The sequence below is a fragment of the Chamaea fasciata genome, unplaced genomic scaffold, assembly GCF_029207755.1.
Source record: "Chamaea fasciata isolate MVZ Bird 193981 ecotype frontalis unplaced genomic scaffold, bChaFas1.0.hap1 SCAF_2, whole genome shotgun sequence".
Classification (NCBI taxonomy): domain Eukaryota; kingdom Metazoa; phylum Chordata; class Aves; order Passeriformes; family Sylviidae; genus Chamaea; species Chamaea fasciata.
Window position 1 is genome coordinate 77,156,444 of NW_027094087.1, and position 22,086 is coordinate 77,178,529.

A 22,086-nucleotide genomic window follows, 5' to 3' on the forward strand; every position below is an offset into this window, starting at 1 on the left:
GCCTGTGTCTGATATAGGATTTAATGCCAGGAGGAGTCACAGGAGGAATGTCGAAGGGGAGAATTTCAAAAGACCCCCCAAACCACACAAATCCTTATATTTTGGGTTGCTTCTCCGCCAAGCACAGAACTGATAGGTATGGAGACACAAGGTTTCGTGCAGGGTGGTTAAGACGACAAACGTTATTCCAAGCTTTGATTTTTACAAAGCCTTATTTATTGTTGAGCTGCTGGCCGCGAGATGATTATTTTTCAGCCACTACAAAACAAACCGAATCAGGGGCCAGACGTGTATTTACTGGAGGGGGAGGGGAAGGGGACTTGTTTGCTCTGTGTGTGTGCGGGTGCGTGTGTGTGTGCCGGCTTTATGCTTTTTTATTCCTGCCATGTAAGAATCCGGTTTCCAAATAACAATGGCAGGGTGGGGTTTTGGGTAGGGATTTTTTTCGGGTTTGTTTTTGTTTCTTTTTAGAGAAAGAGAAAAGACAAGGAAAACTCCTAAAGCATCTGTTCTCAGATACACATTCACAACACATGCAGATCGCAGATCGACTTCTCTGCTCCCACATAAGTGGTTTAAAAGCCCAGACAGCCAGGACGACCGTTCCATCTTATATTTTAATTTTTATTTGATTTTTTTTTTTTTTTGTCCCGGTCACCCTCACCCCGTCAACGTGACTTTTATTTGATTCCCCCCTCGCTCCCTTTATCGATCACGGGCTTTAGCTGCTTTAGCCGAAATGGGGAAAGGGGCGGCAGGGGTTATATTTTAAGCCCCTCGCTTTGTTTGTTTGCCTCCCGAGGCAGGATCGCATGCCAAAGCGTACATCGATATTTTCCGAGATCGGCGCGCCTCTCCCCGCGCCATCCCTTCCCCTCGCCGCGGGGGAGGCGGGTGGAGGGGGGGGGGGGGGGTGACTCCCCCAAAAAATCAAGAAGCCACCGGCAGTGCGGGGCTGAGGGCGGCCACCGGAGCCGAGCGGGGCCGGGCGGTGCGGAGCCGTGCGGGGGCCGGGCGGCCGCGGGGCGATCGGCGGAGGCACGGCGGGGCGCGGGGCGGGCGGTGGGGCGGGCAGGGCTCGGGGCGGCCGCTCCGCCATTAGCCGGTGGCCGGGGACGCCCGGATGGACGGGGCGGCTCGGGCCAATGAGCGGGAGCCGGGAGAGCGGCCGGGCAGCGGGTTGAAGGCGGCGTTGGGAGAGGAGCCGCCAGTGCGGGCGGGGAGAAGGCGAGAGGCCGGGGGAGGGAGGGAAGAAAAAGAGGGGGAGGGGGGGCGAATAAAAAGCAGCCGCCTCAGCAGCGCCCACCGAAATAAACAGAAGAGCGAAAGGCAGCGAGGGCCCGGGCGGAGCGGGGCTGCAACTCCGCCGCCCCGGCCGCGGCGCTCCGGCACTCCCCGGCCCTTTCCCGCCCCCCGTCTCCCCTCCCCACCCCCATCGCCGCCCTTATTGTTTTTAATCCGCCTCCGGCACCCCCCTCCTCGCCCCCCTCCTCACGCCCCTCCGCCGCGGCGGGCGGGGGCGGCGCGGCGAGGGGCACCCCCCGGGTCCCTTCGCTCCGTGGGAACCCGCGGCTGCAAGTTTTTCTCCGTGAGAGACACCGCTAATGCCCGGCGGAGGATAAAACGAGAAGCGGAGGCCCGGGAGCGGCGGGGGGCTCGGGGCGGCGGGGAGGGCCGCGGCCCACGCGGGGAGCGGCGCGGGGCCGGGCGGGCGGGGGTCGGCGGCGCTGCCATCCCGGTGGCGGCGGAGGAAGCGGGGGGGCGGCGGCGGCGTGTGCGCGGGTCTGTGTGTGTGAGTGTGTGTGTGCGTGCGTGTGTGCCGCAGGGAACGGCGAGGCGAGCCTTGCCCCCCCCTCCCCGTCCCCAGCCCCGTCCCTCCCCTGCTCCCCCTCCCCTCCCCTGCCCGCCCCCGCCTCAGCTCCTTTAATACACTTTGGTTCTCCGCTCGCCTTTGGACTCTGCTCTGCCTGGCTCCGGATACGACTCCGCCGGCGGCGGCAGCGGCGGCATCGGGCCGGTGCGGGAGCGGGCGGCGGCGGGGGGACGCGGCGGCGGCTGCCGGGGGGAAGCGGAGCGGCGGCGGCGGCCCCGCGCCCGGGCGGGCGGGCAGCGGCAGCCCGGAGGCGGTAGCGGGGAGGCGGCAGCGGCTGCGTCCCCGGAGCGGCGCGGACCATGCTGCTGGACGCCGGCCCGCAGTTCCCGGCCCTCGGAGTGGGCACCTTCGCCCGGCACCACCACTCGGCCGCGGCGGAGATGCAGGACCGGGAGCTGAGCCTGGCGGCGCAGAACAGCTTCGTGGACTCGGCGGCGGCGCACATGGGCGCCTTCAAGCTCAACGCCGGCGCCCACGACCTCTCCCCCGGGCAGAGCTCGGCGTTCACCTCGCAGGCGCCCGGTTACCCAGCCGCCGCCCTGGGCCCCCACGCCGCCCATGTCGGCTCCTACTCTGGGGCTCCCTTCAACTCTACCCGGGACTTCTTGTTTCGCAGCCGGGGCTTCGGGGACTCGTCGCCGGCCGGCGGACAGCACGGCATCTTCGGCCCTGCGGCCGGCAGCCTGCACCACCCGCACACGGACGCTCAGAGCCACCTCCTCTTCCCGGGCATCCACGACCAGCACGGCCCCCACGCCTCCCAAAATGTTCTCAACGGGCAGATGCGACTGGGCTTGCCGGGGGAGGTATTCGCCCGGTCGGATCAGTACCGCCAGGTTTCCAGCCCCAGGACTGACCCTTACTCGGCGGCTCAGCTGCACAACCAGTACGGCCCCATGAATATGAATATGGGCATGAACATGGCAGCCCACCACCACCACCACCCAGGTGCCTTTTTCCGCTACATGCGGCAGCAGTGCATCAAGCAAGAGCTCATCTGCAAGTGGATCGATCCCGAACAGCTGAACAACCCCAAAAAAAGTTGCAATAAAACTTTCAGCACCATGCACGAGTTGGTCACCCATGTCTCGGTGGAGCACGTTGGGGGACCCGAGCAGAGCAACCATGTCTGCTACTGGGAGGAGTGTCCCCGCGAAGGCAAGCCCTTCAAAGCGAAATACAAACTGGTCAATCATATCCGAGTGCACACGGGAGAGAAACCCTTCCCCTGCCCCTTCCCTGGCTGCGGAAAAGTTTTCGCCAGATCAGAAAATCTCAAAATTCACAAAAGGACGCACACAGGTAATTCGGGTTTCTTTCGGCAGATTTCCTCCCTCTGCCCGTGCCTATATATGCGTGTATATATATATATGTAAACTGTTAGATGCTCAGACAGAGTGATGTTAAATTAGGAGAGAGATAAAATAAGATTCCAGTTTGGTTTTTTTACCCTCTCCATGACATGGCTGGGTTTGTTTTGTTTTTGGTTTGTTTTTTTTTTCCCCAGCAGAATACATCCACCTCCATTCCAGATTTCGAAAGGATATTTTACTTATTTGTTTTAATTTGGGAGTGAGAGCTGTAGATTCGTGCTGAGGGTCAGCGGAGCCTTTCCGCAGAAACGCGGGATACAGGGCGAACCAAATTTTGCCGTCTTGCTAAAATACGGGAAGACATCTGTCCGTCCATCCATCCATCCGTCCATCCATCTGAAACGCCTTAGTCATTTGCTCTATGCAATGTATTTGCATACAACTTCAGCGCTTGTGAGCATGGCTTTTATTTATGGATGCCGAGAGAAACTATATAAATACGTGCAAAATCAACCATTAGTCCTAAATCCCGTTAGAAGTGGCAAAAAGTCCCTTTCTGGGAATGCTTTCCATTAAATTTAAATGGTGTGAGCAAGGCAATAAAATTTTCTCATTTAAAAAAAATGTTTTTAAAGTCTCACTCGATGTGATTTAAGGTGTTTTTGCAACAGTTTATTAAATTATGTAATAGGGAACAGAGGATTTGAGGTTCGGAAACTTCCACCCAAATCAGGTGGAAGAGGGTCGAGGGAGCCCAGGCTTTCCTGATGGAAAATCGCCTGAGCCGAAGGGTAACAAAAATAAACGCATCCTCCCGCCTCATCTATTATTCATTTACTACTCCTGCCGGCTCAAACCGTGCCAGACTATTTCATAAAAGACGGCCAAATATTTTAGCGACTTCCACTCCAAATATTTACCCGGAGAAAGGCTAAAAATCTAGAGGCCTATTGTTTTCTCAAGTGCTAAGCCCGGTGCGAGGTGCGAGACGAGCTTTAACAAGGTTTAAAATTTGAGAAATGTATTTGCATGAGATGCCCGCACTGAAGTCATTGTGTCTGAGCGGATGTCTTTAAGAAACAATTTAGGTGCTAATGGAATCTAATGTTAAATGCTTCCCCCTCCAAAGGCAGGGGAATGTGGAGTTCTCACCTCCAAAGTACTCCCCGGCATTTGGAGTCCTGGCAGCCGGGCGACAGGAATCCCTATGAAAATTAAATGAAGTATTTTACAGACGTTTAGTTTTCCCAGCGGATGTGCGTTTATCTCGAATATCCATACACGAAACAATATGCCCGGCCTTAAATCTGTCGGTAATGGTTTCCAGTTTAACAGGATAGCGGATTTGGTACCGAGGCGAAACGGCTCGATGATGCTTTTTTTTTTTTTTTTTTTTTTTTTTTTTTTTTTTTTTTTTTTTTAAATTGTCTTTCCTCTTTAATCTCTTTCGGGGCTGGCTGTGTTGTGTCTGTCGAAATAAAATTAGGCAAGGTGCCTGGACGGGGATATCCCCGGGGTTTTGGTAGGAAAACCAAATGGGGGACGGGGGTTGACTCGCTTCAGGGCAACGCGTGAGCTACGCGGCCCTCCGACGCTGCGGGTACCGGGACACAGCCGGCCCCTCGCTTTGGGAAACTGCTGGACGAAGCGACTGGGAGAGGGGGACGAGGGCGGGGAAACTAGGCGCGGGACTGCGCGGGGTTTGCGCGGGGGCGGCCGCGCTCACCCCGCTGCTGCGCCGCTCTCTTGCAGGGGAGAAGCCCTTCCAGTGCGAGTTCGAAGGCTGCGACCGGCGCTTCGCCAACAGCAGCGACCGCAAGAAGCACATGCACGTCCACACCTCGGATAAGCCCTACCTGTGCAAGATGTGCGACAAGTCCTACACCCATCCCAGCTCCCTGCGGAAACACATGAAGGTACCCGGCCCCGCAGCCGGCGGCGGGAGGCGGGAGGGCGGCCGCCCCGCGCCGGGAGCCCCGACGGGGCGGCGGGCGGCGGGCGCGGGGCCCAGGGGCGGCGGAGGGCCGGGCCGGCGGCGGGGGGCGCGCCCGGGGGGCGGCCGCGGCCTCGCCATCCCCCCTCCACCCGGCCGTGTTGCCTTTGCCCCCCAGGTGCACGAGTCGTCCCCGCAAGGCTCCGAATCCTCCCCGGCCGCCAGCTCCGGCTACGAGTCCTCCACGCCCCCGGGGCTGGTGTCCCCTAGCGCCGAGTCGCAGAGCGCCAACAACCTCTCCCCTGCGGCAGCGGCGGCGGCGGCGGCAGCGGCGGCGGCCGTGTCCGCCGTGCACCGGGGCGGCGGCGGCGGCGGAGGCAGCGGCGGCGGCGGCGGCGGCCACAGCGGCCTTTCCTCCAACTTCAACGAGTGGTACGTGTAGGGCCCCGCCGGACTGCTCTGCACGGCCCCGCCGCGCCCTCCCCGCCCCGGCGGCGGCGGTGGCGGTGGCGGCGGGCAGGAGGGACCGGGCGAGCCCGCCGGAGACGCGCCGGGAGATGCCGCCGTACCCGCCGGCAGCGAAATGACGGCCGAGCAGGATGGGGACAGGGGGGCTTCATCTCCCCACACCCTCCCGCCATCGCGTCTTTTTTTTTAAATTCCTTTTTTTGTTTTGGTTGGATTTTTCTTTTTTCTTTTTGAAAACGTTTTGAACCAGCAAAAAATTTTTCCAAAAACTACGTGTTGAAAAAACGTAAGAGAATGAGTAAATCAACGGAGGAACGGAAAGGGGAGAGAGAGGGGGGAAAAAACAATCCCAAGCGCCACCAACACATCACCCAGCTAAAAGCTTCCCAAGCCGGCGGAAAGAAACTCTCCCTCCGGAGTCTTCAGACAAAAGATCAGAGACTCAAACTCCTCTGGTCCCCGCGCCTCCCCGCCCGGAGCAGCCAGCGCCCTCCCGCCCCACGAACTGTGTATATAGCGGCCCTCTCCTTCCTCCGGCGAGGTGGGGAACGAGGTTTTCCTGGATTCTCGGTGTATAGAAGTTCGTCCCGTTTGTAAACCGCGGATTGGTCCCTTCTTTCTTTTTTTTTTTTTTTTTTTTCCTTCTCTTTCTTTTTTTCTCCCCCCTATTTCTCCCTCCCCGAGAAAGTGATGGACTTGTTTTCTTTTCTCCTGCTCTCCCTCCCCACTTCCTTCTCTTCTCCTTTTTTTAGTTCATCCCTTTAAAAAAAAGTAACGTGGAAGAAAAAAAAATGGTTTCTTTTGTAATTGTGATATCTTGAATATTGTGTTCCTTTTAAAGAAGCAACTTGATTGTAAACTGCATTTCAACTATAGACTGGGGAAGAAATACCGTGCCAAAGTCTCCATTCTGTTACTCACAGACACACACACGAACAACAACGCTTGTGAATGTATTTTTCTGTTAGCTGGGTTTACATGTGATGTTTTAGTGCTTTTGCAAGTTCAATTTGTTAGTTCCTGTTCGGAAGATTGTGAGGAAAAATAAACGTCGTGCCGTTAGCTTTTCCGTAATAACGCCCTTCCTCCTGTAAATACCTGTTACCATATTTATCCATTTGTAATTAAATTATGGTATTAACTTGCTACAGAGGAAACAGTATTTATAAAGAATGTTTCTTAACTATAAATATGTACAATTGTGAGCATAAACTGTTTCAGATTTTTTATTTGAAGGTTTAAGTGGTTTCATCATTTCTTGTGATATGTTTTGAGAGTAATGCATACAGAAATATAATAAAACGTGTTGAAACTGCATGAGCTGTTTCCTTTTAATGCCAAAGGCTCTCTAAAACCTGCTATAAGGTATGTGATGAGCTGGGCGGTGACTACAAAACAAATGCTTTTAAAACTTCCGCTGGTTACTGGAACAGGAGGATTCCTTCCAGCTGGGCTCTCCCATCCAGAAGGAGGGGAAAAAAAACAAAAACAAAAACAAAAACAAAACCAAAAAAAAACCCAAAAAAAAAACCCCAACAAAAAAACCCACAAAAAAAGTCCTAAAACTTTGTGAAGCCTCTGAACTGAAAGAAAAGAGTGAGGGAGGGTATGCATATTCTCCAAATGACTTGCAATGCAAGATCTCCTTTAGTGAGAGATTCACACGGCGAGAGCATATCTTCCTCCTGCTCCTGCCTTCTTCGGGCTCACCCCTCTCTCCCCGGTGCCTGTCTGGCTGGGGAGATCATTGCCCCACAGGCTGAGAAAGCGGGACGTTTCGGGACAGAGGTGGAGGTGCAATAACCAGGCTCTGAGCTCGGCTGCTTTGAGCCGTTGATTGTCCTTGCCTCCCGTCTTGTCATCTTTTTGGTAGTCTCCACGCAGGCCGGGAGAAAAGAAAGTTGTGATTACCGAGAGCTCACATTTCCCTTTCGAATTTTTTTCTCTCTCTTTCTCTCTCTCTTTTTTTTTTTTTTAATAATTTTTTATTATTTTTATTATTTTTATGTTAGCACAGATAGCGGTTTGGGTTGTCAGATGTGCTCAGCGAGGACAGAGAGCCGCCAGGCGATGACTTTCCCGGGATGCTGGCCCGGCGTTTGGCTCCACATGCGCCGTCGGGGTCCGGCCGGCAGAGCAGCTCTCCGGGCACAGCCCGCCGCAGCGGGACAGACAAGGCCAGTGTGACAGCGGCCGGGAAATCGTGGAAAAAGTTCGGCCTTGTCAAGCCACCGAATTATGCCCTGCGAAGAGGCAGTGCTGTGAGCCGGCCTCCGAGCGCCCTGCGGTGGCTGCGCTGCCTTCAGCGGCAGTGTGCAGCCCGGGGAAAGCCCGTGCTCCTCACACCCGGCCGAGGCCGTCGCTCAGCCCCTCCCCGGGCCAGTTGTCGCTTTGGGTTTTTCGGGCTTTTTTCCGTGTGTTCAAACATCAATAGAGCTTTCTCCAGCCGGTGTGAGGGAGTTAGGTGAGGAGATGAGGGTGCACGGGGCCCTGCTCACTTCTGGGGTGAGATGAGGGTTACCTACACCCAGGGGAAGGAGGGGAGGGAGGGAAAGACACCCCCTTCCCCCGTCCCGCCGCTGACAAGGAAGTTTAGATGGGGAGAGGATCCGGAGCTTCCTCGGCGGCTGTGCTCCTTCCAGAGCGGCCAGCCTCGCATACACGGCAGCTCCCCGGGTAATCAAACGGCTATTAAAACCTAATTTATGTTCGGTAATAATATTACGTTAAAAAAAAATTATTAAAATCATTGGCATATGCCGTCTGCCCCTTGGAGACATCCGTGGGAAATGCAGCTGAGAGGATCCCTCCTTGTCCTGCTGGCCTCCCCGCAGCTGAAAAATCAAACAGAGGTCCTGCTCCAGAGCCGGTCCCTGCCAGTCACCGTCTGCCCAAATCCCCTCCCGGGCCCAAGGGCTCACGAGCAGCCCTGCCCAAGGGCCACCAACCCTGCTCCTCCGACCCCGTGGGCTCAGCTCCGGCCGGAGAGAAGCGCTCGGGAGCTGGGCTCCCCTTCTCCCTCCCCTCGGAGCCGTTCTGGCTTCGGGGGAGCCCAGGGATGAACCTTGAGGGAGGCAGACAGCCTCCTTCCGACCAAAGCGCAGGCCGTGTGGCAGCAGGGACAGCCATAGTCCCTCCGGCAGGGATGCCTCTCCTCCGCCAGGCCCAGGGATGCGGCTGTGTCAGCTGTGGCAGTGAGTAAGCTCCCCCTCCTTCCCTGTCCTACCCAGGCTGGCCTTGAACTTGACCCTGGCCTTGGCGCATCCAGCCTGCAGCCCCTCTCCACGCGCCTCCCTCGTGCCCTGACCCTGGCCCGGCCCTGACACGCTTAAGGGAGAGCGGTAAGTCATCGGGTTCAGGGGTTGGTGTTTTTTTAGGGGGTAGAGCAGCCAAGATCCCTCTCACAGCCTTGTGCGAGGGTGGCCCACTGGCCCTGGAGTCCTCCTCTTCGACTGTCTGCTCTGTCCGCCTCTACACCCTCGACCCCAAACCCACCACCCACCTTTGTCTTCTACACTGAACCTGAACTTCCAAATCTTCCTGCCCTGGCCCTGAAGACAAACTGGGAACCAATCTGTAGGGAGGGCCTGAGGCTTCCCCAGCAGTCTCGAGCCGGCCCTGGCATTCCACAATCCCCCCATGCCCAGCCACAGCAGGCGGGTGCCCCGGCCGGTGGCCCGCACGCCCCGATGGCTCTGCCCTGACGGCTCCCGGGCCGCCTCGGCCCCACGGCCCCACCGCCGGTGAGCAGTGGGGGAGGCACGGCGCTGCCCCGCTGTCGGCATCCCGTGCCCACTTGGGCGGCTGTCCTGCGGCGGTGTGATTCTTCCTTTACGCCGTGAAAAACAGCATGGAGGGGTGGGGTTTAGTTTTTATCGTTATTCTTAATAATGAAATTCCGTCCTAACTCTTCCTGCGGACTCCCTGAAAGGACGGATTGATTTCCCTGGGAGATACTCTTTCCTCTCAAGCCAAAAAAATTGAGGGTCCGTCCATAAAACAGGCTGTGCTTTGCCCACTGCTCCCGCAATTGGAGGGCAGTTCAGGGCTGTGCCTTCATCTGCCCCTGCTCTGCTTCACCTAGTTTAGCTGCTCTGGTGGCTTTGGCTTGTAGCCGGTGGTGGCAGAAAAAACCCAAACCCAAACCCAATGGCAAACCAACCTCCCAGCAAACAAACAGACTTGACAACAGCCCAGACCGAAACAGAATAAAATGCAGGAGCTCTCGCCCGAACCCGAGCGTGGAACGGCTGCTGAGCCTGGCGGTGCCGCTGGCGCTGCCGGTGCCGGCGGGGCTCCGCAGCGGGCAAAGGGCTGCCCTTGCACGGCCAACCCCCCGCCGTCGGTGCCGGCGGGCAGCAGCCCAGGCTGCAGCCACTCCGTTTGGCTCTGGCCAGACCTCCCCAAACCCGTATCAGCCTTTTAAGTTTCCCCTTTGTTTTCAGAAACTCGTACACGTTTCCTGCCCGCTATGAAGACATAGCAGTCTCCCCCAAACCTCTCCCCAGCCACAAGTGCACGCTAGACGTGCTCCCGGGCACAGTGAGGTATGTATATTTTTCTATTTGTCATCTTCACGCATGGTTGTGAGGGATTTTTTTTTGGTGGTGTTTTTAAATTACTTGGGTCGCTACTTTTTTGCTTCCTCTTCCCCCTTCCCCCCCCCTTTTTTTTTCATTCTTCTTAGGTTTTTTTTTTTGGTTTTTTTTTGGTTTTTTTTGTTTTTTTTTTTTCCCCCCCGAGCCAGACGATCGCGGATGGAGCTGCATATTAGCAGCAGAGCAAGCAAGAACTATTGTCCCACCCTGCAGGGCACGGTGCCCCCCTCTGTCCTAAAGTGCAAGTCTTCCCCAGTGCTTGGGGTTTCCTCATTTTTCTTCCTTTCTTTTTCTTTCTCTTTAGTTTATTTTCTGGACAGTTTTTCTGTCTTTAGTACTTTTGGGAGAGAGGAAAAAAAAACAAAAGAAAAGGAAAGAGAAGAAGAAGGAGTAGCACAAGACGACTGGGTGAGGGAAGACCATCGCTAGAAGTTTCGTGTCTTTAATAAACACTTCAGAGTGGCTGCCTAGCTGCTGTCCCGAGAAAAGGAAGCGTGGCACCAAACGGACCGCGGGTCCCACTTCCTCGCAGCGCAGGAAACACGAGCAGGTTCCCTGCGTCCCTCGCACTTGGTCCCAAGCGCTTTTCCATGAGGAGCGTGGGGGATACTGGCAGGGACGGGCGGCGGGACCCGGAGCGGAGCGAGGACTCCTCCAGCGGCCCCCTGGCCGCGCAGGGGCCCCACGCGCGGGATCAGCTGTTGTGTTCCGGAGGGGGGGAGGACGTTCTTTTGGTGTTAAAAACAAAATAATCGGCAACTAAAGCAAGGGAGGGGGATGGGGAGTAATTCAAGCGCCAGTAAGTGATTGAGCGGGTGTTTTACACGCGCGGCATCGCACCTCGCAGGGGGTTGGGGGCGGCCGTGGGTCTGCGGGGGGCACCCGGCGTGACCCAGCCCGAGGCGGGCAGGGTTGGTCGCTGCGGGACGGGATCTCTCCGACACCTGCCCGTGGGGGTCCGCCGGGCGTGGATGTTGGGGACCCCGCACAGCACCCAGGCCGCCGCAGGGTCCGTGGGTGGCCGCGGGAGGGGCGTCCCGGGGGCAGCGGGGACGGGGCTCGGCCCGACCCGCGTTCCCGGCCGCGGAGCCCCCGCAAGAGACGGGGACAGTGCGCGGATGTGCGCGGGTTCGGGATGGATCTCGGTGTACAGCAGTATGCAGCGGGGAAAAAAAAAAAAAAGAAAAAAAAAAGAAAAAAAAAAAAAGAAAAAAAAAAAAGAAGAAAAAAAGGAGCAATTTTCATTCCAACTTTTTTCCCCCTTCTTCTTCCTAGACTGCTAATTCCTCTGTGTGGGCAAACACCCCTTCTCCTTTGATTCTTAGTCACAGCGCCTAGATTAAATACCGGTTTTAATGAGAGCCGTGGCTGTGGCCGCATTAGGTGATGATAGTTATGAAGACGATCTGACCTGTTTTGATGAAGACGATCTGACCTGTAGGGAGAGAGGGAAAGGTCAGCCACATGCAGTGGCCAGATTTCTGCTTGTTCCCGGCACATGCTGCTACAATATTGATCCGCGGAGAAAGATAAACATAAAAGATAGATCGTATGTGCTGAATACTAATGAACGTGGCTTCCAGATTTTAATTGTTGTTGACTTCTTATTTCCACCGTAAACATTTGCTGAGGTCCGTAGGGCATTTTCCCCAGGGTTTTTGTTGTTGTTGTTGTTTTCATTTTGTTTTTGTTGTTTTTGTGGGTTTTTTTTTGTCCTATTTTATCTTATTTTGCATATATTTTTTTTTCCAACCTCTCAATGAGTCTCTTGATGGAATTCAACCCAGCAAGTTACCTTCTCTATCAGCCGAGGTGCAACCACCCGAAAGTCACGGCCAGCATGTCCTTTCCAGCGAAGGAAACCGCTACTGGTAACGGGGAAAGCTCCTCTGAAAGGCAACATCTCCACTCGGGATGATCCTTTCGGATTCCTACTTCATTACTCGCTCCATTCCTCTACAGCAAAACGCTGCAGATGACACCGGAGTTGAGGGTTAATTTTTCCCCCCCTGCTCTCCCGGACTGGACTGCTGCAAACCCAGCGGTTACGCTGGAAGAGAGCTCTCCTTTCAAAGCCTCCCCAGTTTCCCAACTGTTACCAGACTAATGCACCTACGGGAGGCAAAGAGATGGAAACACGCCGTGTCTCGGGGAGAGAGAAATGTCAGACGCGCTTTCCCCTCGGCTGTGCAGAGGGAGGAGGCTTTTTTTCCGAGGGTTTTCGCTGCGACACAGAAGTGTCAAGGATCATTCACTGCCCTGACTGTCTCTTAAATTTTTTTTTTTCGAGATGGTCAAAATTAGCTGTAAACTGGATAAAGCAGTCAATGAAACAGCTTTCCCCAAACACGCGTTTCAAGTTTGTTGCTTCGTGAACGACCGAGAGAGAGTAAGCACCATCGGCTATATAGTGGCAATTAACTATATCAGCCTCACATTTAAGAAAATGAGGGAGATATTAAACTCTTAATTCCCATCATTACAAATAATTTTCATGAAGGGAACTTCTAAAAGATTTCCCCCCCTCCCTTACACTTTCCAGTCTATTTTTTAACCCCTGAGTGATTTACTACGTAAGTAATTTTAGAGGATACAGTTTACAGCTTGAGTTATTAGACTGAACACCTCTGGCTGACACCACAACACCTTTTTTTTCTGCCTGCAGCTGTGAGTCACAACCCCATTTTCATACCAAACTGCTGCACATTCCTTTACAATATAGGCTTCCTTCTTGCAAAGATCAAACACTCTGCAACCAACGTGTTTATTTTAAAATACAGGAAAACTAAAACTAAACATGGACTTAAAAGAAAAAAAAAATCCAAACCCACAAATGCATAATTTCTTTGCCTTCTGTCTCTCCTACTAAATTAAATTAAAATAAAATTAGGAGGGAACGGCGTAGACTGCTCCAATAAAATAATACAGTGACAGAGCCAAAACAGTTGTTTTCGACAGGAATGGTCCCTTCTGTTTGATGCTCTTTATTTATGTATTTATGTGGCTATGGTTTTAATTATATGTGGGAATATTAGGCCAAGATGCTGTAACCGTAGCCTCCTTTTAACACACTTTTCCTATTTGTTTAGTACCAGCGCTACAAGGCAAGAACAGGCACCATAAGGAAAACGTTTTCAATATTCTGTTTAAGAGCTTACAACAGGGAATCCCGGAATTACAGGAAAACCTGCAGGCCTGCTCCGTGGAGGTGCCCGGCAGGACCAGGCGGATTTCGTGCTCCTCGGCGGGTTTCGGGGTGCGCGGAGGGGGAGAAATTGCGGGAGAGGTGCCCGGAGTAATTTTTACTTAGCAAAGAGGCTTTTTGAAAGCCTCCTTGCTGTTCAGCACTACAGACACTAGGATGCTTCTTAATTTTGAGCACGGTAAAGGTAGACTTAATCTCTGCTCCTTCCGGTAGCCTACTGTCTACTCCTCCCCTGGGGCTTGAGAGTGGGGCTTTGCTGCAAGTCCTTCTTCTTCCATCCCCTATTTATGGGTTTTGTTGTTTTGGTTTGTTTCGGGTGGTTTTTCTTTTTCTTTTTTCTTTTCTTTTCCCTGGAGGAGCGTACTCGGTGGTGTTAGGATTGCCTATAATTTCCTCTTGCTCCTTCGCGAGTCTTTCCCCACGTCACCAGAGTGATGATGGGTGAGGAGGAGGGAGAGGGACATCCCTGCCCACATTTATTTATCTTTGGTACTCATATCGAAAAAAAAAGAGATTACTTTAGAGGAAAAAAAAAAAAGGAAATAAAAAGCAAAGCGAAGGATCATTCGTATTAGGAAACAGATAAAATAACTTCTCATCCCTCCAAATTATCCCCCGATCCAAGTGGCTCCTTGAGTGGCTCCAAGAGCTGAGCGAAGCAAGGGGCGAGCCCGCACTGCGCTCTGGGCTGTCTTTGCGCAGCGAGGGGAAGCAGGACCAGCCCTTGCCAAGCGGGGCCACGGCACGTCCCCCGCGACCCCGAGATCGCTCCCCGGGCCGAGGGCTCTCTGACCGCTCGCCGTCGCGGCCCGACGTGCGCCCAACAGCAAAGAGGAGCGGCAGAAGCTTTCCCCGCCGAAAGCCCTCCCGTGCCGCAGAGATTGCTGCTGCCGTTCCTGGGACCTCGCCATTCGCTCTGTTCGCACCTGCCCAAGCGCTCTCCGAGCCGCGCTCCCGCTTTTCTCGCGCTACCTGCCCGCACCACGGTGGCGGTAGCGCCGGGACGGGCAGCGGCGGGCGCGGAGGCTTTTCCGTCCGGGACACACGACACCCACTAAGGCGGACGGCTGTGGCCACCAAGCCTCCTCCCCACCCTCCCACTCCCCACCAACCCCCCCGAAAAAAAAAAAAGAAAAAAAAATAAAAGAGAGCAAGAGGAGTTTCTCTTTTCCAGCTCTTCAGTGAAGTTCTGGGACTTGGCAAAGACAGCGCAGGTATCTACGGATGATCCGTTCCCCCCGCGGAGGCTGCTGGAGACTCACAGGGGTGTTTCTAGCGTGGATCCCCCCCGCGAGGTTTCCCCTCCACCCGCGCCCCCCAGCTCAGAGGGCGATGTCTCTGCGATCCCTGACGGGACGTGCGTCGCGGTTGCCGGGGGCAGCGGCCCACCTGGCCTCACACCGCGGCCCCCCGTGAGTGCCTCCCCTGCTCTCCCGTCACGGGCTGACCCCTGCACTCCCCGCTCTCTGCGCAGCAGCCGCACGGGTGCCCCGAGGTATTTGGAGTGTCTACAGCAGGTTGGTCCGGGAGAGGAGTCCAGATCCAGCCCCCCGAACCTTTCCTTTAATGGGTTTGTAACAAACTGGCTCAACAGCCCCGCGTCTCTCCCTGCCAAGGTGCTGCGTGCATACAGAGGTGGCAGGGGTGCACTTAGCCACTGCCCCGCCCTGGTCGGAGAGTCCGACGCTCAGCGGCCGGACGCACGCCGTCTGCTTCCCGAGAAGTACGAACCTAACCCTTCTCGGCGGGGTTTTTAACAAAAAGGGGCAGTTGCGTTTAATTAAAAGCATCGACCGAGGCCAGGGGAAGCCGGTTTCAGGAGGTGTTCTCGCGGCTGAGGGGGATTTGACTCGCTAGTCCATCGGGGTCCTCCCGCCCGCCTTGAAAGGCTCCTGTTTCCGCGGCATTAAGGGGAATGAACGTAAAAGTCAGAAACAGCTTTTGTGCCCAAACCCGATGAACGCAATTTTGCAACACGATGAGGAGTTAATTTTTTTTTTTTTTTTTTTTTTTTTTTTTTTTTTTTTTTGTTCGTGGGGTTTTTTTGGTTGTGGTGTTTTTTGTTTTTTGTTTTTTTCTTTTGAGGGGCGGGGGGGGGGGGGCGGTTTGTCCTCCCCGGGGAAGCACTGAAAGCGGCTCCCCTTGAAAAAATACAAAGGGGATGTGCGTCCTGGCGCTTCCAGGCTTCGATCCCCGAGCCCGGTGACACGCAGTCCCGCAGGCACGGGAACAGCTCCTCCAGAGCGCCCGGGCTCTGCAGCGGCACTGTCCGTCCTGTTCCCGCTTCTCCGGCGGCGGTAACAGCGGGATGCCTCCGCCCCACTGGGGCCGTGCATCCTGCTGCCCTGAATTCCACCAGCGGGAGAAACGCTGGACTCCCACCCGCGGGGCCACCGAGTAATAGGTCCCTGAGTCCGCTCCGGTGCACCGGAGGGGTTTCGGGTCTCGTTTCCCGGTGCCCGTCATCTTGGAATTTCGGCATTTCCTGGCGACCTTTAGACATCTGCCGCACTAGGTAGGTAAGGTGCTCTCGGCTTTTGGGGAGGCTGTCCCCGCCTCCGGGGCGATTTGGGCAACGAGGGGCGAAGTCCTCCTGGAATGCCCCAGCGCCAGCTCTCGGGAGGTACAGGCGGGGCACACGCACACGCTGTGCCATCACTGTGTGAAATGTGCCTGCCAGGCTCTGGAGCCTCCGAGCAACCCCCCACAGTTAATCCCGGCCCCTCGCCCCCTCCACCTCTTGCAGCAGGAGGGACGTGAACAAACAGGGCTGCGGCTCCCTCCCGATTTCTGGCATCCTCCAGGGCCCCCTCCGCAGTGCCCCCAGTGTTGGGAGCTCCTGGGGGCGCCTGGTTCTCCCCGCACCGCCGGCGGGGTCCCGTACGCGCCCTCGGAAGAAGCAGCGGGCAAGAAACCTCAGGGAGGTTCGGGGCGAGCTCTGCGGGGCCGGCGAGGTGTCCCCCGCCTCGGGGTGCGTGTATGGGGGTGTGGTTGTGGGTGTGGGGGTGTGGGCGGCGTCGCGCCGAGAAGCGGTGTGGATGTGGCAGCGGCGGCTGTCGGGGTCAGCCCCGCTCCCGGGCACCAGTAGGTTGAGAGGTCGTGCCGGTGCCTGGAGCCCGGTACCAGAAACGAGACCATTGGAAACTAGACCATTGATTGCATGCCTCTGAAGCAGCGGGAGAAGGGAAGAAGCAGTCTTTGCTACACTATTTCTTATTTTGGTGGGATATATCCACATTCGCGAGCCCTTTCACACTAATGCCCTTAATCTTACACTTTCCGTGCTTTCTAAGGGCACCCACGCAGGTGCATCCCACACAGCGTGTGGGCTCCACTGCCAGCTCAGCAGGCGCTGTGGCATCTCAGGCCCCCAGCTTGCTGGCCCTTTCTGCCCTCAAACACCCATGGAAACCCACACCTGCTTGGAGAAAAGAATAGGGCGGAAAAAAGATGCTCCATGACACAAAAGGTAATGTAAAATATAATGGTAACCTAGTACTGCAACAGTTACACGGGAAAACCCCCTAATTTCCCTTGTCTATACAGTGGCAACGTTTTCTTTCCAGAAAGGAGAATAACAAGCAGAAGGCACACATGGAGGTGCCAAAAAACAGCTTTAGGGGCAGGTTCTTGCTTCTCAAGCAAAACCGACCAACCACCACTACCAGCCAAAAGAAATCTCATATGTTTTATTTGCCTTCCACGGACTTGTATATTTAGCACATCTTTTATTGCCCCACTGTGCTTCCAGAAAGTTACTATACCTTAGCCTGAAATCACAGGCTGTGGCATGAGCTTTTGGCAACTCCCGCCTGCTACAGCTGTGAAAGGAGGTTTAGCTTCCAGCAGCATTCATTCATCTCACCACTCACGCCAGACTTTAAGTGACTAAATCAGCTGTTGGGGTGGTTCATCTTGCAGCCAAAATTATCAGCTCCCATGTGCAGCATGTTAGAGATCTCAGCACCTAAGCCTGAATGACATACAAAGCTCCCCCAGCCGATGGTTGGGTTTTAATAAACAATGATTACATCATATACAGCTCATACCAGTTTTGCTATTATAGCAGAAGTTATGTGAGAGAATGTAACAGTTAAAGTTCTCAGGTTAGCCCAAGTTAGGGGCCTGAGCATTGAAATTAATGGGTGTGTTAATCCTTCATCTTAATTTCTGCAGGAGATGAAGCAATAAGAAATCACGTAGAGATTTTTGTCTTTAAAATATGTTCCTTTAATACTCTTAAATAATAATCCCTAAACACATGACTTCTTACCTTCATGGGGTTTAAGTGGATTTTAAGTAATTCCTAGACCTCGCACAGTCCTTTTATAGATAAATACCTTTTATCCTCTGTGCATATTTTGCTAAGCAAGTATCATGGTGGGGTGTATCAGAAATATCCAGATGGGCAGTGCCATCATCTGTGGTACTATCAGGAGTTGCTGAAGAGATAATTGAGGTGTCAAGAGGCTGAAGTGGGGATTGAGTAGCAAGAACTTACAAACTTTAAGAGCAAACAGACCATTTTAATTCAATATTCTAGAATGGGAAAGACAAATAGAAACACTCCAGCAGAACTATTTTCAAAGAATGTTTTCTACAAAATCTCAATGGTGTTATGGGCATATCCCATTTGCTTGAGAATATTTACTTTTCTGTTGGTTATTTGAGAGTCTTTGATGTTTACTCAGCTGACCCATCCTGATTTCCTGCCCTTTGCTGCCCGTAGGCACCTTTTGTCACTGCATGCCTACATGCTTTATATTCAGTTTCCATACGGATCAGAGTTGTCTCTTGGGCAAGCCAGACAAAATGAAACCTCCAGGTTTATTTCAGCTGATTTGAACTGCTGCCAAGGCAAGGGCCACAATGTCTCAGGGACTGAGTTTTAAAAATCTAGTAAATAACAGAACAGTCAATTACTATTTATTTCCAGAAGGTATTTCTGCATCTTCTCATGGTAGAATTTTATGAAGACTCACCCCATCAAATTCTAGCCCCAAGCTGTAGCGTAGTTTTACACATGTCAGTGAGGCAGTTTTCCTTTAAAAAAAAAAAAGGAAAAAAAAAAAAAAAAAGCGCTCTTGATGGTTTCAAATCTTTGAAATCTTTTGCTTGAATGTTTGATTGTGGTCATTATGAAAGGAACCTGGAGTTTAATAAATAAATAGACAATCAACATTTTTTTTCTTTTCAGGATAGACATTAGTAAGATAGAAATATTTGTATGAAACAAGGACATTGCTATTCTACTTTAAAAATCTATATAAGATACTGAATTTTATAGAACTCCATGCAAAAAAAAATTTTTAGACATATCCTAATTCCTGGTATGCTAAAGAAAATTTAATTTTAGGCTTCTATGTCTATAGAATGAACAGATTAGCAAACAAAAAAAATTCTTCAACCAGTTCTTCCACTTAGATGCCCAGACCACACTGCATACCCTGAGAAGTGGTCTTGCTTTCTAGTTTTGTGAGCAGTCTTCAGTGAAGAAGCCTAGTACCAGCAGGAGATGAAGAGTGACCATCTTTCTCTCCCCAGGAGGTGATTTCATCAGGTCAGGATTAAGGAAAATAGTAGGGCAGGTTGGAGTATCTTGCAGGACTGTCAATCTAACATCTTCCAAGAACAGTACATTCCCACAAAACTATAAATAAGAAAAAAACGTGTGCTAACTGCAGCATATGAGCAGAAAACCTATTATGAGCCTCCAGAAAAAGAAATCATCTGTCTATTTGGGAAAAGTAAAAAGCATATGCTTGAAGTTGTTATCATATAAACACATGCCTGGAACAGGAGCTTTTCCAGCATACAAATAAATTGACTAGTCACTCAACATAGTCTCTATATGGTGAAATTTGAAGTAATTAGAGGAGAGTTGCTGGCTCCATTCACAAATATTTTAATAACGCCCAGGATATTTTCTGTATTTTCAGAGGTACTAGATTTCAGTTCACTACAGTTAATGCAATAGAAAATTCTGTAGTCATTATTGACTGCAACTGACATAAAATTTGAGTCCAATGTGGAAAACTGGTGATGGACATCGAAAGCAGTTTATGCTCACACTCCGCCTTATAACCGACAGTTAGAATGAGTTGGTTTTTGAGGAGATAGAAGGGGATATGGAAGCTGGTTTCAGAGAAAACCAAACAATTACAGACATAGCACTGTGTCTGCAAATAGTGGCTTGGTCTGTGAGTTCAGGGTGGTTTGGTCTGACAGGAGCAGATAACTGGAATTTGAGGTTTATGACAATGGATTTGATAGTATGTGATGATATTCAACATATCCTCCCGCATTAGTGTGACTGCCCATTTCTCATTAGGGTCAGAATGTTTTCATTAGTAAATTGGTCTGCATGATCCAAAAGTTCTTTCCCTGTGGGCTGAAATGAAGTGCTGCCCTGGGGAGAAGGAGCGTGGGGGTTACTAAGCCCCAGTCCTCTCTGCTTGGGGCCCTTCAGCATTGTGCCAAGTACAGGCTGGTGAGATCTGAAGCCCACCCCTGTCCCAGTGCCAGGCAGGGGTTTGGCCCTTCCACACAAAACAGCTTGGTGCTCTCTTTGCAGTTCAACATCCCTGTGCTCTGTCTTTTTTTTTTTTCTTTTTTTTTTTTTTTTTTTTTTTTTTTTTCTGTAAAGATACAGAGGCTCAAGCTTACAACTCCGATCGTAGGGGACTCCAAAGCCTTGATGCAAGGGAAACCTGCCTGTTCCCATCATGGATGGTGTCACCTTGTCATGGGGCTTAAAAGGGACCTAAACATGTGTGTTTCCAGTGACACTGTGACTAGATCCTTTTGTCCTTGATGAAATTTTACCTGAAATTGTAATTGGGAAAACACTAAACTTTTTCTTGCAAGGAGATGGAGGCTGTGTCTGGCTGTGTCCTGCTGGTAGCCAGAGCTCAGTACTGTCCCTGTCCACTTCCCAGGGACCTCTTGGGTGACCTGGTTTGGGTGTCCTCTGACTAGCAGGATCTAATGCCCACTACTCACCTGTCAACATTTCACTGTTCTGATCGCACATAAATTGCAGTGCTGTGACAGTTGATGGAAAAATTGGGAGGCTTTAGAAACAGAGTCAGGGCTCCCAAGCATGTAGTGCCATGAGCCTGTTTTGCTGTGTGGGGCTTCCCTCTGGAAAACCAAAACCACCTACACTGGAGAGGCACTCAGTCATCTCTCAGGAAGTGATCAGTCCCTTAAAAGATGGAGATCCCCTCTAATGAATTAATACAGCCTTTCTCCTCTGACATCAGCAGATTATTCCTGTGAAGGCACTGGACCCGTGGAGTTGGGTTAAATCTTCCCATTTCAATGATACAGTTAACCTCAAAGGTATAATTTCTTTTGGAATATGTTTGAGCATTTTTTTCTCCCAACATTTCTAAAGGATTTTCAGTATTTCTTTCCTGTTATCTTAAATTTGACTGTCTTTAAGGTAAACAAAATCCATTTTAATTTATAGAAATTGATTTGAAAATGAATGAAATGCTATCCTGCTACAGAATCAGCTATAGCTACACTCAGGGGTATGAGCAGAGAGCAAAAGCAGGAGTCAGGGACACAGATTGTCTTTCTTGTTGCACTTCAAGGGGCAAGCACTGCAGATAGTCCAGATGCCGAATTCATGCAGAACAACTGTCAACCTTTGATAGACCTGACAAATAATACAATCCCCTGATTTATTGCAGTGATATCTTCTCACTCTGCTGCTTTGAGGTTGAATGAGAGACCACAATTTGAAATTTGTGGCCTCATGGCTGTATGACACTTCCCATAGGACATGAAATGGTGAACAGGAAAGCAGCTTACCTGCTTTTTGATGAAATATTTACATTTTAAGGCCTGTAGTCTCAATACTACAGTTTCCATATTCCCCACGCTTTTGGGAACATTGATGAGAAAACACACATTTCTGGGAATCATAAGGCAATGAACACATAACCTGGCTCACACCTGAAATCTGACATATTGTATATACTTAGCTTGTTCACATGCAACTTATACAGTAAACACATCAGCAAATGATTACTGGTGTCTATTATACTTAAGGCTGCCAAATATTTTCAATTTAATCATCTCCTTTCCTGTTTTTGTGTGATCAGTTTTCCTAAAAAAATGTTCTGTGGCTTTGAATTTCCTCTCTGTGGCTTTTGTCTCTAAATAATTTTCCTAAGTCTTTTTTTTATAGTGCTCTTTCATCCACTTTTGAAGTGGCAATGGTTTAAAAAAAACCCAAAAAACAACAACAACAAAAAAATACACAAAAAAAAAAAAAAACCAAGAAAAAAAAAACAACCAGAAAAAAATGGTTTCCACATAGACTAAACCTCCCAAACTATGAGAGTCACAGCAAAGTTAATGTGGACATAACCGGCATTGAAGACCAGTGTCCTCACGTCAGGTTTTGATTAATTTTCCACTAATTTTGACTGTTTTGTAGTAGAAACCTTTCATTTTGGGAAAAAAATTTAAGAAATTTGACTGGAAAGGCAGATACTTCAACATAGGTTGTCCTCAGTCTGAAGCCTCCAGATATATTATGCTCATTAAGTGTCCCATTCCTCTGTCTGCATTTTTGTTTCTAAGAGGCAGAGGCTGTACCCTCTTTAGGATGAATAACTTGGAAAGAAAGAATTTACAAGCTCCACAAGTTTATTGGTTCCAGATTTCTTTCCTTTCCTTTT

At 51.8% G+C, this 22,086-nt stretch overlaps 2 protein-coding genes across 2 annotated transcripts in view; both read left to right on the plus strand.

The window, feature by feature from the left end:
* The first annotated feature begins 1,834 nt into the window (after positions 1-1,834).
* On the plus strand, positions 1,835-6,884 carry ZIC2 (Zic family member 2). Its single transcript, XM_066176404.1, has 3 exons — positions 1,835-3,175; positions 4,939-5,102; positions 5,298-6,884. Exons 1-3 carry the CDS (start codon positions 2,173-2,175, stop codon positions 5,559-5,561), a joined length of 1,431 nt encoding a protein of 476 aa, XP_066032501.1. The 5' UTR covers positions 1,835-2,172; the 3' UTR covers positions 5,562-6,884.
* Positions 6,885-15,887: 9,003 nt separating this feature from the next.
* Positions 15,888-22,086, plus strand: part of PCCA (propionyl-CoA carboxylase subunit alpha) — a 302,552-nt gene continuing 296,353 nt past the window's right edge. The window contains exon 1 of the mRNA XM_066176406.1: positions 15,888-15,905. The gene's annotated coding sequence lies outside the window, so the exon portion shown is untranslated. The remainder of the gene's footprint in view (positions 15,906-22,086) is intronic.

Excerpts from the sequence above, each read along its gene's own strand:
- ZIC2 (XM_066176404.1), top strand. The coding sequence starts at position 2,173 with ATGCTGCTGGACGCCGGCCCGCAGTTCCCGGCCCTCGGAGTGGGCACC. Across the intron at positions 3,176-4,938 it reads TCACAAAAGGACGCACACAG|GGGAGAAGCCCTTCCAGTGC; the intron begins GTAATTCGGGTT and ends GCTCTCTTGCAG. Across the intron at positions 5,103-5,297 it reads CCCTGCGGAAACACATGAAG|GTGCACGAGTCGTCCCCGCA; the intron begins GTACCCGGCCCC and ends TTTGCCCCCCAG.